Below are 15,484 nucleotides of genomic sequence, written 5' to 3'. Positions count from 1 at the left end.
ATCTGTGTCTGGTTGGGGCAAATAAGTCTGTCCTGGGCTCCCTCCTCCCAGCCTAACTTGCATCCCCAAGTGCAGAGAGAGCCCCAGATTGGGCAGAGCCAGGCCCTGCAACCTTCAAACCATTCTCAAGTCCTCCAGGCTCTGCCCCTCCTCCAAGCTTAAGCGACCTACACTCAAGCAGTGTCCCTCAAGCTCCACCCCCCATCCCCTCAGGGCTCCAGAAGAAAGATGTTTATCTGCAGTGCCCTTGGGCCTCTGAGTCAACCCTTCACTCCTGCAAAGTGCCAGTGTGCCCATCCTACAGATGCACATATTGAGGCCAAGTCAAGGTCCATGGTTACTCAAGTGGACAGTAGAACTGGATCTAGGCTGAGACTTTTCTCCCTCCTTTTCATGTCCCGAGGGAGAAGTCCTTCGTTGGCAGGAGCGCTGGCCTGGCCTCTGATCCCCAAGAGCCGGGTCTGGGAGGCAGGAACCCGGAGTGTATGGCCTCTGGCAAGCCCTGGCCTCTCCCTGGAGCTTCAGTCTTCCCGTCTGCACACGGAGCGAGGTGGGTACTTCTGAGCACCTTCGTGCGGGTTCTGTGGCCCCCGCCTCCCCCGCGACCTCACCTCCCCCGCGATCTCACCTCTGCTCTCAGCAGCGGCCAGCAGGCCCCGCCCAGCCACCTTCATTTGCTGGGGCCGGGCCGCTGAGAGGGGCTAGGGTCTATCTGGTCGTCGGATTAATATCCAGATATTAAGTAAACAGTAAATTAGCAAAACTACAAGAAAATTTTACAGCCCTTTGCATTTGGCAATCATTGAGTGTTAATTAGAAATTCATTACAATTAAAACCCTGCCTAAACAGGGCCTGCGCGCCTTAATTACATCTGATTTTTAATTCAGAATACGTGTTTACACAGTAAGCGCTACGTACCCCATGATTATCCCCAATCCTCTTTATACTGTACTAATTATGTAAATTAAACCTAATTAACTGACGAAAACTGCCGTTAATTCAACTGGTAAAAGATACGTGCTTGAGGAGGAGGCGCGACCGCCCAGCCCCAGCCCAAGCGGGAGCCGGAATGGGCGTGGGACGCCCGGCTCTGTGCATGCGACGCCGGGGGCTCAGAGGCAGCACGGACCCAGGGCTGGTCGGTTGCACGCCAGGCGCGTCCCTGATCCACAGTCTGGCCCTCCGACCCTGGTGCACTCGGCAGTGGATAAAAGATTCAGCGCCAATGGGGGTCAGGAAGGCCAAGGGCACCGACTCCCACGGGTTCCCCAGGCTCTGGACAGGGCCGCACGACTCACAGCCCTGTCTGAGCAAGAGGGGTGCCACCCTCCCGTGTCTGAGCCTGAGTTCAAGTCAGCGCTGCCCCGCACTGGCTGCCTTCATCTGAGCAAGTGACCTGGCTTTGCTAGGCCTGTTTCCTCCTCACGGAGTGTTCTGAGGGCGATCCCAAAAGCTCCTCGTGAACTGTGCAGCGCTTGTCTTCCTTCACTAAACGAGGCCCTCCAGGCAGCATGCAACGCACGACATTTGGGGTCTGGGAGATCAGCCTGCACCCCTTATTGACCGAGGAACCTGGGTGAGTTGGCTTCCACTGCCTGACCCTCGGTTTTCCTGCCTGTAAAATGGGAATAAATGATCTCTACCTATTTCCAGGGCTGTTGTGAGAAAGGGCTCTCTGCAAACTGTAAAATGCTCTTTGCGGTGATACTAACCAGTTGGACGCTGGTCCAGAGCAGAGCCCAGCTCCGACCCCAAGACCCGCTCCCCGGAGATCACTACCCCTCAAGCGAGCGGTGCCGCCTCCTCAGCCTCTCTCCAAGCTCCTTTAAGTCTTTCTCCAGTGCAGAGCTGGGTGAGAGAGCAGGCTGGGTCTGCGAAGCCGGACCGGGTGCAGGGAGCTGTCCGCAGTTTGGTTTTGAACGGAGACGCAGGGGTGAACCTGCACCCCCCTGGCGTTGCAACCCGCAAAGAGAACTTTTGTCTGAGAAGTCCCCGGGGCCCCGCGGCCCGGCTGCCGGGAGTTCGCTAGAGGCCGGCTCCAGAGGCGTTGCTGGCCCTCGCAGTACAATAGAGGCAGGGTAGGCAGGCCCTGCTCAGGGGAATCCTCCCCATCTTTTTCCCACTCCCAAGCCCCACCACCCCGGGGGCGTCCTGGCTCCGAGACCGTTGTCACCACCACGCCGAATTCTGAGATGCCTTTTAAAAAATCATTAGGAGGCTAAGAATAATTACCGAACGGGATTGTAATTATGGGGTGGGGAGGCCGGCCGAGGGAGGGGGGATGAGCAGGTGGAGGCTGGGGGCGGCTCTCGGACCGGGACGGAAAATAGGTTCCTGTCTTCCTTGGAGGGAAGTGGGGCGGGAGGGAGGTAAAGATCAGCAGAGTTAGAACGGGACAGAGGCAGGGCCTGGGAAAGACGCGCCAGTGGAGGGGCAAGAGTCAGAGAGAGAAAAGGGGCTGAGCAGGCTCTGGGAGGAAAGAAAGAAAGACAAGGAAATCCAAGAGAGAGAGACGGGAACTCTGGAAGGTGAAAGAGCAAGAACCCCTCTAGAAGAGACCCCGCAGCAGAGACTAAACCCTCAAGCTTGAGGGGGAGGGTAGTTTCGTGACCTCGGAAAACGCGTTAGCCAAGGGGAGAAGGGGTGGCAAACGAGTCCTAGGGCCTGGCCGCCCCCTCTCTCCGAGGGTAGGCCTGGGCGATCTGCTCCCACCCCCTGAGGCGTGCCCCAGGGTCCCTGCGACCCCGCAGAGAAGAGAGAAACAGAGGAGAGAAGTGTAGGAGAAGGGCGAGACGAACCCTAGAGGAGCCCGAGTGCCGGAGGGGAGAGGGCCTGTAACCCAGAGCGAGAGGGAAAACGAGGGGGCGGGGGCGAGGGCGACCCGGCGCCGCTGGCCGCGGAAGATTTATGGCGCCGCCCGGGTTCCAAGGACGGGCTGCTCTCGTCGCTGCTGCCCGCGTCGGTAGCCGCCACAGCCGCTGCTCCCCCTGCCCTGGCGGCCCGCCGCGCCCCGGGCCATGCCTGCCATTATTAACTTCTGTTTGATTAGGGTAATTGTTCAAACTTGGGCCGGACAGTATGATTAATTATAGTTTAATTAACGTGTCCATTAAGGACACTTAATGCCACGGAGGGGTGGGGGGCGAGGGGGCGTACGGGTGCGGGCACAGAGGGAGGGAGTGCGACTGATAACTCAAATAAGGAAAGACGGAGATTGAGAGAGAGGGAGAAGATAAGACGCACTGGGATAGTGGGGGAAAGGATGGTGAAGACAGAAGCCGACAGAGAAAAGAGAGGGGTGGAGAGAAATGGAGCTCTGGGAAGAGAGAAGATGCCAGGGAGCGTCTGCAGCATCAGGGGCTAGAATCCCACCACGGGAAACTGATTTCACAGGAGAGCTAGGGAGTAGTCTAGTGGTCAACTAGTAGTTGACCCCAGGTATCTCCCAGTGATGACTTGGATCCAGCCCTGGGCTGGTTGGTGTTGGGGGGCGGGGGGGAGAGTCAAGGCCTAGGACCTCCAAACCCAGTTCCCGAGTCCACAGCTCAGTGAAGGAGGCAGGAGGTCGCCCCTCCCCAGGCTGGAGCTGTCCTGACACCTCGCATCCAAGTCTGAAGCCGTGGGGGAGTTGGTTCTGCCCCTTTCCAGCTGCCATTCCCCTGGTACCCCACATCCTGATCTCTTCTCCGGCTCCCCACACTACTGGCTTCCCAAGGCCACTGCCTTGGCACGAAAGTGCAGTACCCATCCCCTCTCCCTTTCCTTCTGAATCTTCCGTAGCCCCATTACCTGGCCTTGGTCTCGGTCCTGGCCCCTTAGCCGGGAGCGCTGAGGCCTTCCCACTTTGTTCTTGGGGGCAAACTTTGTGGCCCCAGGCCCTACCTCCCTCCTGGTCCCCTTAATGAGCTTGGGCCGCAGGTGCCGGGCGCAGGGAGCAGGTGTGTGGCCGCTTACCTGGGGCGCCCAGACCCGGGGGCTGTGGGGAGGCGGAGGGCGCGGCGCGTGGCCCGCGGACTAGCGGACCCCGGGAGGGCGCGAGTGACTGCGCGGGCGGTGGGTGTGGCGCCCCGGCTCGCAGATGTCAGGCGCGCCCGCCCCGCGCTGGCCTCGCCACTCGGGCTGTCACCGCGCCTTGCCAGCCGCCGCGCCATGCGCTCCAGGGTTCGGCCTCCACTCCGGGCTCGTCCGGGGCATCAGGGGCACAGGGCGCAAGTCTCCCCGCCCGGGACCCTGGAGCCCCGCGCCAGTTGAGAGACGGCGCCGCGCGGGAGGGGCCAGCGGGACCGCGGGTGTGAGCGCGGGGAGCCCGGGAGCGCGGCTGTGCGCGCGCGCGGGGAGGGGCCGCGCCGTCACCCGGAGAGCCCGGCGGATCCCGGACTCCCGCCCGCCGCTCCGCCCGCCGCGCACCTCCGTTCACCGCTCGCCCGGCTCCAGCCGCCGCCGCACGGTGAGTACCCGCGCCCGGTCGCCGGCTGCCCCCGCGCCCTGTCTCTACAGCTTTTTTCGTTTAGTTCTTCCGATTTGGGTTCTTGTGGTGGTTGTTATTATTATTATACCTAAAGACTCCATCGCCTCACTCTCTGCGCTGCCTGCCTCCCGCCTCGTCGCCCTCTCCAAGCTCACCCCTCAAGCCCCACGAGCCGGCGAGGGCTCCCTGAGCCGCCCTGGCCGCTGCTCCTTGTCACTGCGCACAACCCTTTGCCCGGGCTTTCCACTCTGGCTTTCGAAATTCGGTTCCTTTCCTAGGGTCCCCCTTCTCCTGGATCCGGGGTCCGGAGCCCCCTCCCCCATTAGGGAAAACCCCGGGGGGACTCCAGACCGTCAGTCTGGGGAGGACGCGCTCGGATCAGGGCGCTCCCTTCACTGCATGCGGGCAAGGCACACTTGCCGATTTCGGGAAACCGAGAAGACATTATCATTTCCCAGAACCGTGGCTCCCTCGCCACCTCCCTAGCCTGAGAACCCTTAAAAGGGGGGTGCGGGGCTTTTCTTGCAGACCCCTCAGCCGAGGAGTTAGGACAGTGCTTTTGCCTCCTAAAATGTTGCAAGGGACTTCAACGCAAAAGGAGGGTCTACTAGTTTCAATTCGATCCACAGAGATAAAGATGAAAGACAGATAACAGATAAATAGCTTGATACTTGAAGAAGGTATGAAGACAGATGGGAGAAAGAGGAGCTAGGGAGGAGAGACAGACAGCTCAGAACAGATAAGACCGACAGATGCGGGGTACCTAGACAGAGAGGGAGGGAGGGAGACAGACTGACAGAAGATCCCAGTCTGCTTGATGAAGCTTTTGAGCTCGGATGCCCTGTCCTGCTAGAGCTGCCCCCTTTGAAAATGCATTTGCCTTTTCTGCCGAGTTTAGAGGAGGGGCCCTCGGGGTTGGGCTGCCTGGGCCGCAGGAGCCTTCGGTGTCTGAGGATACATGGCTGGGCTCAGCCACCTAGGGGGCCCCAAGCATCAATCCCCGGGTCCTTCCCGCTGCTGATGTCCGCAGACGCGGCTGCCTCCCTGCCTCGGCCAGAGAGCAAAGCTCGGGACCAGCAGTAACTTTTGACCTGGAGCCTTGTGGTGGCTTCAGGGACCGGCCAGGATCCTTCTCAGCCCATATGAGTCAGGACAGCCCGGCACGAAGGATACTCAAAAAAAGAAAAAAAAAAGACGCCCCAAAAGAGGAAGCTCAGAACCTGGAGAGACTGCATTTGGCCTGAGTGGGAAAGGCATATCTGAAGGAGGAAAACTTAGGGAGTGGATGCCTAGAAGCAAAAGAGAAGTGGCTTCTGAGGAACTTCCTTGAGAACCTCTCCGTCCCACATGCTGACCCGGAGGGAAACCAGCTTTGGTCTGGAACGCAGCTAAAAATGCAGAAAATGTGGTTAGGAATTGCTTGACCCTGATCCCACCGATGGTTGGAAAGAAAACGGTTTATATTTCCAGCCGGAGTCTTTCTGCTCAACGAACGCGAGGCTCCGGGCGTGAGAGGAAAAGCTCGTGTTTGTGGAAAGCAGTGCTGTTATCCCGGGGAGCCGGCTTGGCGCGGAGCTGGGTGCAGTGGGGGCAACCCTGAGGCTGGGCACTCACGGCGTGCTTTGGAAAGAGTCGGGTTCAGCACCACGAACAGCGGTCGCCTCTGTCTCTCCCCGCCTCCCTCACGGCCTCTAGGCCCTCCTCCTTCTCCTTGCCACCTCCCAACCCCCCCACCCGCCCCGCCCCGCCCCCTGCTGTCTGTAGATGGGCAGTGACCGCCCCTCCCCCCTCCCTATTCCTCCCTGCGCTGCCCCCGCCCGCGTGCATGCGCGACTGAGCAGAGGGGCGGCCTGTCCCCGACGTCAGGGCTTCAGGACCCGGACGGGTAGGGCAGCCTGCGAGGGTGGCCGAAGACGCACGGATCTGGGCGCCAGGAAGCCTGGGTTCGGCAATGGCTTTGCTGTGTGGCCTTGGGCAAGTCACTCTCCGTCTCTGGGCCCCACTTCCTCCCCTGTCCGAAAAGAAGATCAGGTTCCTAGCTACCGGGGCATTTCTGAGGTCTCAATTACCCATACTCCTCCTCCAAACCCCGGGGGCTTTTGTTCCAGCGCCAGCACGCGTCTGAATAACAAAAGGCGCCCGTCCAGGGGGCGAATGAGCTTGGACTCCCCATTGCCAAGTTTCCCCGCGCGCCCGACTCGGCGCGCCCTGCTGGGCGGGCCCAAGCGGCGTTGGCGCTGAAAATGGCTCATCGGCTCTCTGCTTTCTCTGTTTCGCAGGAGTGGCGGCATGGAGGCTCTCACCACTCAGCTGGGGCCGGGGCGCGAGGGCAACTCCTCGCCCAACTCCAAGCAGGAGCTGCAGCCCTACTCGGGCTCCAGCGCTCTCAAACCCAACCAGGTGGGCGAGACGTCGCTGTACGGGGTGCCTATCGTGTCTCTGGTCATCGACAGTCAGGAGCGCCTATGCCTGGCGCAGATCTCCAACACCCTCCTCAAGAACTACAGCTACAATGAGATCCACAACCGCCGCGTGGCCCTGGGCATCACATGCGTGCAGTGCACACCGGTGCAACTGGAGATTCTGCGTCGGGCCGGGGCCATGCCCATCTCGTCGCGCCGCTGCGGCATGATCACCAAGCGCGAGGCCGAACGCCTTTGCAAGTCGTTCCTGGGCGAGCACAAGCCACCCAAGCTTCCCGAGAACTTCGCCTTCGATGTGGTGCACGAGTGCGCCTGGGGCTCGCGTGGCAGCTTCATCCCCGCGCGTTACAACAGCTCGCGTGCCAAGTGTATCAAGTGCGGTTACTGCAGCATGTACTTCTCGCCTAACAAGTTCATCTTCCACTCGCACCGCACACCCGACGCCAAGTACACGCAGCCCGACGCAGCCAACTTTAACTCGTGGCGCCGACACCTCAAACTCAGTGACAAGTCGGCCACAGACGAACTGAGCCACGCTTGGGAGGACGTCAAGGCCATGTTCAATGGTGGCACTCGCAAGCGGACTTTCTCGCTGCAAGGAGGCGGCGGCGCTAATGGCGGGTCGGGTGGGCAGGGGAAGGGTGGTGCTGGTGGTGGCGGCGGGGGCGGCCCGGGGTGCGGCGCGGAGATGGCCCCAGGCCCGCCGCCCCACAAAAGCCTGCGTTGTGGCGAAGAAGAGGCCGCCGGGCCTCCCGGGCCGCCTCCTCCTCACGCGCAGCGGGGACTTGGTCTGGCGGCGGGAGCTGGCGGCCCCCCGGGCCCTGGAGGGCCTGGTGGCGGCGCCGGCGTACGCAGCTACCCGGTGATCCCAGTGCCCAGCAAGGGCTTTGGCCTCTTGCAGAAGCTGCCCCCGCCGCTTTTCCCTCATCCCTACGGTTTTCCCACGGCCTTCGGCCTCTGCCCCAAAAAGGACGACCCCGTGCTAGGCGCGGGCGAACCCAAGGGCGGCCCAGGCACCGGGAGCGGCGGGGGCGCGGGCACTGGCGCAGGCGCGGGCGGCCCAGGAACCGGCCACTTGCCCCCCGGTGCGGGGGCTGGCCCGGGCGGCGGCGCCATGTTCTGGGGTCACCAGCCCCCCGGAGCAGCCAAGGACGCAGCGGCCGTGGCTGCGGCGGCTGCCGCAGCCACTGTGTACCCGACGTTTCCCATGTTCTGGCCGGCGGCAGGCAGTCTCCCAGTGCCGCCCTACCCAGCCGCGCAAAGCCAAGCCAAAGCCGTGGCGGCGGCTGTAGCGGCGGCAGCGGCGGCGGCTGCAGCTGCTGCCGGTGGCGGCGGCCCCGAGCCCCTGGACGGTGCTGAGCCGACCAAGGAGGGCGGCCTGGTCGCAGAGGAGCGCTGCCCCAGCGCGCTGTCCCGCGGGCCTCTGGACGAGGAGGGCGCCGACGAGGCGCTGCCGCCCCCGCTGGCCCCGCTGCCCCCGCCGCCCGCACGCAAAGGCTCCTACGTGTCGGCCTTCCGGCCTGTGGTCAAAGACGCGGAGAGCATCGCCAAGCTCTACGGTAGCGCCCGCGACGTGTACGGCGGCGGGCCAGCCCGTGGGCCCGGGCCAGGCGCAGGGTCCGGCGGCGGCTACGTGAGCCCGGACTTTCTGAGCGAGGGCAGCTCCAGCTACCACTCCGCCTCCCCCGACGTGGACACTGCGGACGAGCCCGAGGTGGACGTGGAGTCCAACCGCTTCCCCGACGACGAGGGAGCCCCGGAAGAGGCCGAGCCCGGTGCACCCGGCGCGCCCAGCACAGGAGACGGCCCTGATGGCGACCAGCAGGCAGGGCCCCTGTCTACCACCTCATCGGGCGCCGACGGCCCCACAGACTCTCCCGACGGCGGCAGCCCTCGTCCCCGGCGCCCCCCGGGTCTACCCCCAGTCAGTCGGTCTGCATTTGGGGACCTGGCAGCCGACGACATGGTGCGGAGACCGGAGAGGAGCCCGCCAAGTGGGGGCTATGAGCTGCGAGAGTCTTGCGGACCGCTCGGGGGGCCCGCGCCGGCCAAGGTGAGCCCCGCGCCCGCCCCGCTGGGGGCGCCTCTTTGCTTACCCCTCGGCAGCTCTGGGATGTGGGGCAGGCCCTGGCCGGGTTGGGGACGGGAAGTTTGTTCTGAGCGGGCGTTCCAGCAGTAGGCCCCGGCTGCTCTGGATAGGCCCAGCTTCGGGAGCTCTGTGGAGCTGGGCTCCCTGGGACCCCCGACTGAGGGTTTCGGAAGATCGGGGGGTGGGGGTGGCGGGTAGGCCTGAAAAATGAGTGTGCTGTGTTTTTGTTGATGGGAGTGGGGAGGAGACAGGCAGAGACTGGCAGTCACACAGAGACAGAAAGGTAGAAGTAAAATGGGTCTGGAGGAAAGGGACCAAAATCCAGAGAAAAGCGCTCAAGATGCCGGGCCGGTAGCACGCCCTCCTGGATGGGGATGTGAGCCCCGGGGAAGACAAGCCGGTAAACAGAGGAGAGGGATGCCTCTCCACCAAGCCGCAGTACGGGGTCCCCGGAATCTTCCTCCACACGAACTCGTAGTTTTCCGAGTCTCTTCGAATTCCTGCCCTAGGAACCGCAGGGTTCGTTGGCAGGAAGCTGTCGTCGAGAAGGTGTGCGGGGCGGGAGAGGGGCTCTCTGGCTGCCGGGGCCGCGGGTTCGGGTGGGGGGTGTGCACTTGAAAGTGGCTGCGCACACCTGTACATTTACATTCGGTCCATTAAAACACGAATCATTAGCCGGATGCGAAAGGCGTCGTTTATATCGGGGACGGGGCGCGGGCGGGAGGGAAGACGCTGAGACGGGCGAAGAGGGTGGGGGCGGCTTTCAGCTGCCCTTGGCTTGGGAGCCGCTTTGTGTTTCGGGTAATTTTCTCGAGAGCGCTAATAATTACCAGGAATCCACAACGGTGATGCGGCCTCCGAGGGCGCAAGGCTGCGGCGCGTGCGTCACGGCCGCCCGGGGCGCTCGGGTCCAGCGGGCGAGCGCACCTCCGTCACCCCCTCATGTTCTCTCCTGGCCGCGGCGCAGGGCTGGGCTGCTGCGAGCCGCCGCCAAACGCCCCCCCTAACCGCCTGTCATTTCTCGGCCGCCGCAGGTGTACGCGCCCGAGCTGGAGGAGCACGTGAAGAGCGCGGCGGCGGCGCTGGGGCCCGCGGCCTCCTACCTCTGCACCCCCGAGGCCCACGGTAACGCCCCCAGCCCCCCTGCCGAGGTCCCTGGCCAGTGTGATGGGGGGACCGCGCGCAGAGGGCCGGGGCCAGAGGAGGCCTGCGTGGGAAGACGAGAGGAGGAAGGAGGCAGAGAAAATGAGAGAAAGAGGGAGAGGGAAAGAAAACCAGTGAAAGAAAAAGGAAGCTAAGCGAGGACTCCCAACGACTTACATCCGCCCTCTCCACCGCATAGATACCGCTCACGTACACCTCAGGCACTGGGTTAAACCTTTTACAAACCACGCCTGGCGTCCTTTTCAGAACCTCTCATTTATTCAGCAAGTGTTCCCTGTGGTCAGGACGGATCGGGAACGGGTGGGGACGCATGGCCACCCCCTTGGGGACTCCTGAAGTGCCGTGGTAGCTGCAGCCCAACGCGGGGGCACGTGCGCGCGGGACCCAGTGGCTCTCAGAGAATGGACTGAGGGCCTCGGAAATCCGGGCAGGCCAGGCCGGGGAAGATGTCTCCCCCCGCAGCCGCCACCCTGAGGGTCGCCGCCTGGGCCGCGTTCTCGGTGCAGGTAGACCCGGCGGCCACGCGCGCTCGCGGTGCCCCAGTATCTGCACGCGATGTAGGTCGCTTGTCCCTGGTGGGCTCGGCTGCTCGTTTTGCTCTTTTCCAAGGGGCTGGGAAGGGGGCGTGGAGCCGGAGATGAGCAGATCGCGCGCGGGGGAGGGGGTGGCCGGCCCAAAGCCTGAGGGTGCGAGCCCAGGCGCACAGCCGGGAACCAGCGGCGGCCACGACGCTTTTAATTAGGGCTCGGGCGCCCCGACCGCGGCAGCTCTGGCCGTATCGGGGTCACGGTTTCTTTGCCTCTCCTTGAAACTCGGTTTATTTGCCTTTAAGAGCCAGATAAGGAAGACAATCACTCGACTGCCGACGATTTGGAAACAAGGAAATCCTATCCAGACCAAAGGAGTATCTCCCAGCCAAGTCCCGCAAATACAGACAGAGGTGAGCCCTAGGACCTTCGCACTCCACCCCCACCTGGGAGCGGGGCCCCAGGTCGCCCAGGTTTCCACCTGCTCCAGCGGCAAGCCTAAGGGGCTGCCGTTCCTCTCTCGCGGCTGGCACATAAATATTTAAATAGTGTGGGCAAGGTTCAGGCCAGGTTTCCTGAGTTGCTTACCTCCTTGCTGGGTTTGAGGCTCTTCCGTGAGGGAAGGAGGCTTACTAGGATATGAGGAACACCATCACCCACATAAAACAGGTCAAAGGGCACTTCCTGCCCTAAGATAGCCTGTTTTCCCTGGGTCCACTCTCTTCCAGCGGGTCACTCTCTAAAATAAAGGCTGTACCCCTAAAATAATGACTTGAAAGGTGGGTAGTACTGGATGCCTGTAACTGTCTCCTCTAAAGGCAGAGAGTGTGAAATAGGTTTCCAACTTAGCACAGTTCCCAGGAAGCTCACCCCTCCCCTCCCAAGGCCTCTCCCAGGACAAAACCCCTCTTACTTGCCCTTCTATCCCAGGTGAAGATGGGCTCACCCTAGATGTCACGGGAACTCAACTAGTGGAGAAGGATATCGAGAACCTGGCCAGAGGTGAGGTTAAATCTGTGAAATGGGGGTACACTGTGCTTGGGGGCGATGGGCCCTTCTTGTAAAGGGGTGTTATTCGTGTAGGAGTGAGTGTGAGAAGAAAAGTCTCTTGGGGAATCAGTCTTCATTGAGCCAAAGGGATAATTCCCTGGACACATTATCCTGGCACAGAGGTCGGGGTCGGGGGTGGGAAGTGGAAGAGTGAAGTGAGCAGGGGGAGGGAACCAGCCACCCCAGAGTTCCCAAGGCCGGGCCTGTCTGAATAGCCCAGTGAGAAAGAAAAATGAGTAATGATCCTTAGAACTGGATGCATGTGGACAATCAGACAGGGCAATCTGGGTCTCTCAGCCTCATCTGAATAGCAAGATTTTGAGGACGCATTTACTTTAGGAATGTCTCAGAGGGGTTTTTTTTCCCCCCTGGAGTTAATGCATAACCAACTCCACCCCACCCTAAATAAGGTGAGGATGGACCTTGTTTGTGGAATGGGGTCCTGGGGTTGCTGCTCCACTGCAAAAGGAAGAGTGTGACTTGAGGCACAGAGAAAGGAGCTTCTAACCCACTTTGCTTCTCTGTCTCCCATGTTTGTGTTTTCTGAGCACCTGCTAGGGGGGGATTTCTCAGAGAGCCTCCCCATGTGGAGGACCAGATACCAATAGGTCCGTGGTCAGGGCAGCCCCCCTGCCACCCCTTTGGAGCTGCTTTTGAGGGCGCCAACAGGGCTTTCCACACCCAATTGCCCCCACCCAGCCCAGGGTTGGGCTTGGAAATCGGTGTGGGGAGGGAGAGAAGCACTGGTGGTCTTCCACTCTTCCTAGTGACAGATTTTACAGGCTATGTGATTACCTTCAAAATCCTTGGTGCTTTTCTTATGAGCGTTCTTAGCATGAATTTGGGGTCTTGGGACCTCTTGAAATTGTAAACAAACTGTTGTGAATATATGTATTTTTCCAGGGCAGAGGTCCAAGGCTTTGGCCAGATTCTCCCTGCTCTGTATCATTGAAGGGAGGGATTAAGTCTGTCAATTGAAGGGGTAAACCGCATCTTCCTAGGCCAACCTCTACGCTTAGGGAGTTAGGGACAACTTAAAGCAGAAACCATGCTGGTTGGCGCCGGGGGCCAGGGCCTAGAAGTCCAACATGCATTCTACTATCCTGAATTTGATTCTCCTGGGCAACCTAATCCCCTAACCCCATTTCTTGCCCAAATCCTTTGGGTGCAGATGGAAAAACTGAGTGTTGAGGGCCTCTACCGTCCGGTCGCACCCTCCCCTACTCCCATCTCAGGGGAACCGGCCAGGGGAGGACCTGGGTACCTTATGGGCCTCCTGAGTCCCACCATCCTCTTCCTTTACCTCCCACTCTTGCCCCTTCACAGACGAATTGCAAAAACTGCTCCTGGAGCAAATGGAGCTCCGCAAGAAGCTGGAGCGAGAATTTCAGAGTCTCAAAGGTACCCCATCCAGACCCACCCCACCTCATCACCAGAGCCCTCTTCCCGCAAGCTCCGGGCTCAGCCTGGGACCCCAGTGCAAGTAGCTGCCGCTCCGCACGAGGCTGGAGCCACAGAACCCTCCTTTTCTGGGGTTTCCCACTAGGCCAAAGACGGAGGGGGTGGGGTGCGGCTGGGGAGTGGAGAAAGTCGGCCGAGGGAGGGGGCTGTGCGTAACAGCTCTCACTTAATCAATTTGCACAGATAATTTTCAGGATCAAATGAAGAGGGAGTTGGCTTATCGAGAAGAAATGGTGCAACAGCTGCAAATTGTCAGAGGTAAGACGGGAGTCAGGTGAGCGCGTGCACGGGCCGTAACTGCCTCTCGTCTGGCAGGAGCCGCAATGTTGGCTCAGTCATTTGGATTTAAATTGAAGGTAATTTAACAATTATTTTTTTTAATTTAATATCCTTTGTATACTCTGATTAGCCTCAGAATGGCAAGCGAGCCCAGCAAACGGCTTGCAGGCATCATTACATGGAGTGATTGAACTTCTTATCGCGGCAATTTCCATGGTTTCTAAATTAAAAATCGAGGTGTAAAATTACCTGGGAAGTAATGCCTAAGTTTGCTTTAATTTTGGTTAGATCCGTCTGCCTTTAAGCGCCATCCCAGGCCATTTCCTCCCTCTGCCAAGCTGCAGTTTGGAGCTTTGACGCCCCCTCCCTCAGTCTCCGGGACTTGTTTCTGCCAGGGGCTGAGCGCTGAGAAGAGGGTGAGGCCCGGGCTGTGACCCCAGCGGGCCCTAAGGTGGTCTCATTTGGTCACCGGCTACTTCCTGTGTCTTCCAGATACTCTGTGTAACGAACTTGACCAAGAGAGGAAGGCGCGCTATGCCATCCAGCAGAAATTAAAAGGTGAGGAAGCCGGGGAAAGGAGGGGTGCCAGGCGCTGGCTGTGCAAGCGAATGAGTGAATGAATGAACGAACGAATGAATGAATGAATGGCAGTGCTAGTGAGAGGGGAAGGCCAGGTCTACATAGATCAGTAGCTGAGAAGAGGGAACTGGAAATTAATTTTAATGGAGAAATGATGCTAGAACGGTGGGATAGGGAGAAAGAGCCCCTTGAGCTCTGAGCATTGGGAAATCTGCCACCGGGTCCAAATCTGGTTTGGGGCCGATCGACCTCCCTCTTACTGTGCCTCAGTTTCCTCTTCTGTAAAATGGGCCAATTGAACTAGAGCAGTGGTTCTGGATAGCCAGGATCTCTCTACTACCCTCTCACCTTCTGATGCTCTCGCTTGAGAACCCCTGAGCCTGAAGGGCGGACAGGGGAGGGAGGGAGCCCGTGGGCCGCGCAGGCCTGGCGAGGCGCCCAACATTGCCCAATCGACTGTCTCTCCAGAAGCTCACGACGCCCTGCACCACTTCTCCTGCAAGATGCTGACGCCCCGGCACTGCACTGGCAACTGCTCCTTCAAGCCCCCGCTGTTGCCCTAGGGCCGGCCCGGCCGCGCCCACGCGCCCTCAAGCCATGCTGCTCTCTTCTTGTAAATACCCGCGGCCGCGGCGGCCTAAGGCGAGATACAAGCCATTCGGACTGGACCGATGTAAATACAGCCTCCCGCCCGCCCGCTCTCCTCCCGGGCGCCTCGGCCTTGCCCGCCCCCTCCCGGGCGCCCCCGCCCAGGACCCTGTCTCCGTTTCCAACTGTAAATACCACCTCGCCCCACGGTTGAACTCCTGGGCATCGGACCTCATGGGGTTAACCGGACCGAAGGGGGTAAGAAAGGGGAGGGGGCCTCTCCCCCCTGTACAGCCTCGGAACCCCAATTGTGAATACAATGTAGGAACTTCGCTGGCCCCGCGCTCCCCGTCCCGTCCACTTCTGAAAGTCTTGTTCCTAATGACAAAGTGGCTATGTGCAATGGATATAAATGTACTGTGAGTCTCTCGGTTCAGTATTGGGTTCACTTTAACTTATTTATGCTGTAAGTTATTTGCTTCCTTCTCCTGGACCTACTTCCAGTCCCGTTTTGCATTCACTCTTGGGTTTTGCTTTGTCTATTTTTTTGTTGTAACCTCTCGATGTAACAGCACTTTAAAAAGGGCGACAACTGCAACTGACTCACGAGAGGGAGACCACCTTGAGCCTGATTGGGGAGACCACCCTGTATCCGTGACTTTTGTTTTGTTTTTAATAAAAAAAAAAATCTGTTAACTTCCCGGGGCTGTGGAGGTGGGAGGGCAGCGGGGGGAGGGGCGGGGGAGACGGGCGCAACAGGTGGTGCGTGGGGACCACAGCGCGGGTTCTGGGGCGCCCGGGCTGAGACCCGCATTTTCTCAGGTGGGCAGCAGCAAACATCCCGATCTCTCCACC

General features: G+C 60.3%; 1 protein-coding gene across 1 annotated transcript; it reads left to right on the top strand.

The window, feature by feature from the left end:
• The first annotated feature begins 448 nt into the window (after positions 1 to 448).
• SKOR1 (SKI family transcriptional corepressor 1) lies at positions 449 to 15,280 on the top strand. The gene is made up of 9 exons (XM_079912777.1): positions 449 to 550; positions 6,749 to 8,945; positions 10,016 to 10,106; positions 10,978 to 11,085; positions 11,603 to 11,674; positions 13,049 to 13,123; positions 13,367 to 13,441; positions 13,955 to 14,020; positions 14,510 to 15,280. Exons 1-9 carry the CDS (start codon positions 486 to 488, stop codon positions 14,602 to 14,604), a joined length of 2,844 nt encoding a protein of 947 aa, XP_079768903.1. The 5' UTR covers positions 449 to 485; the 3' UTR covers positions 14,605 to 15,280.
• Positions 15,281 to 15,484: the final 204 nt, after the last annotated feature.

This window comes from Stenella coeruleoalba, assembly GCF_951394435.1.
Source record: "Stenella coeruleoalba genome assembly, chromosome: 2".
In the NCBI taxonomy this organism is placed as follows: domain Eukaryota; kingdom Metazoa; phylum Chordata; class Mammalia; order Artiodactyla; family Delphinidae; genus Stenella; species Stenella coeruleoalba.
The sequence above is the reverse complement of the archived record's forward strand: the minus strand, read 5'-3'. Positions and strand labels throughout refer to the sequence as shown.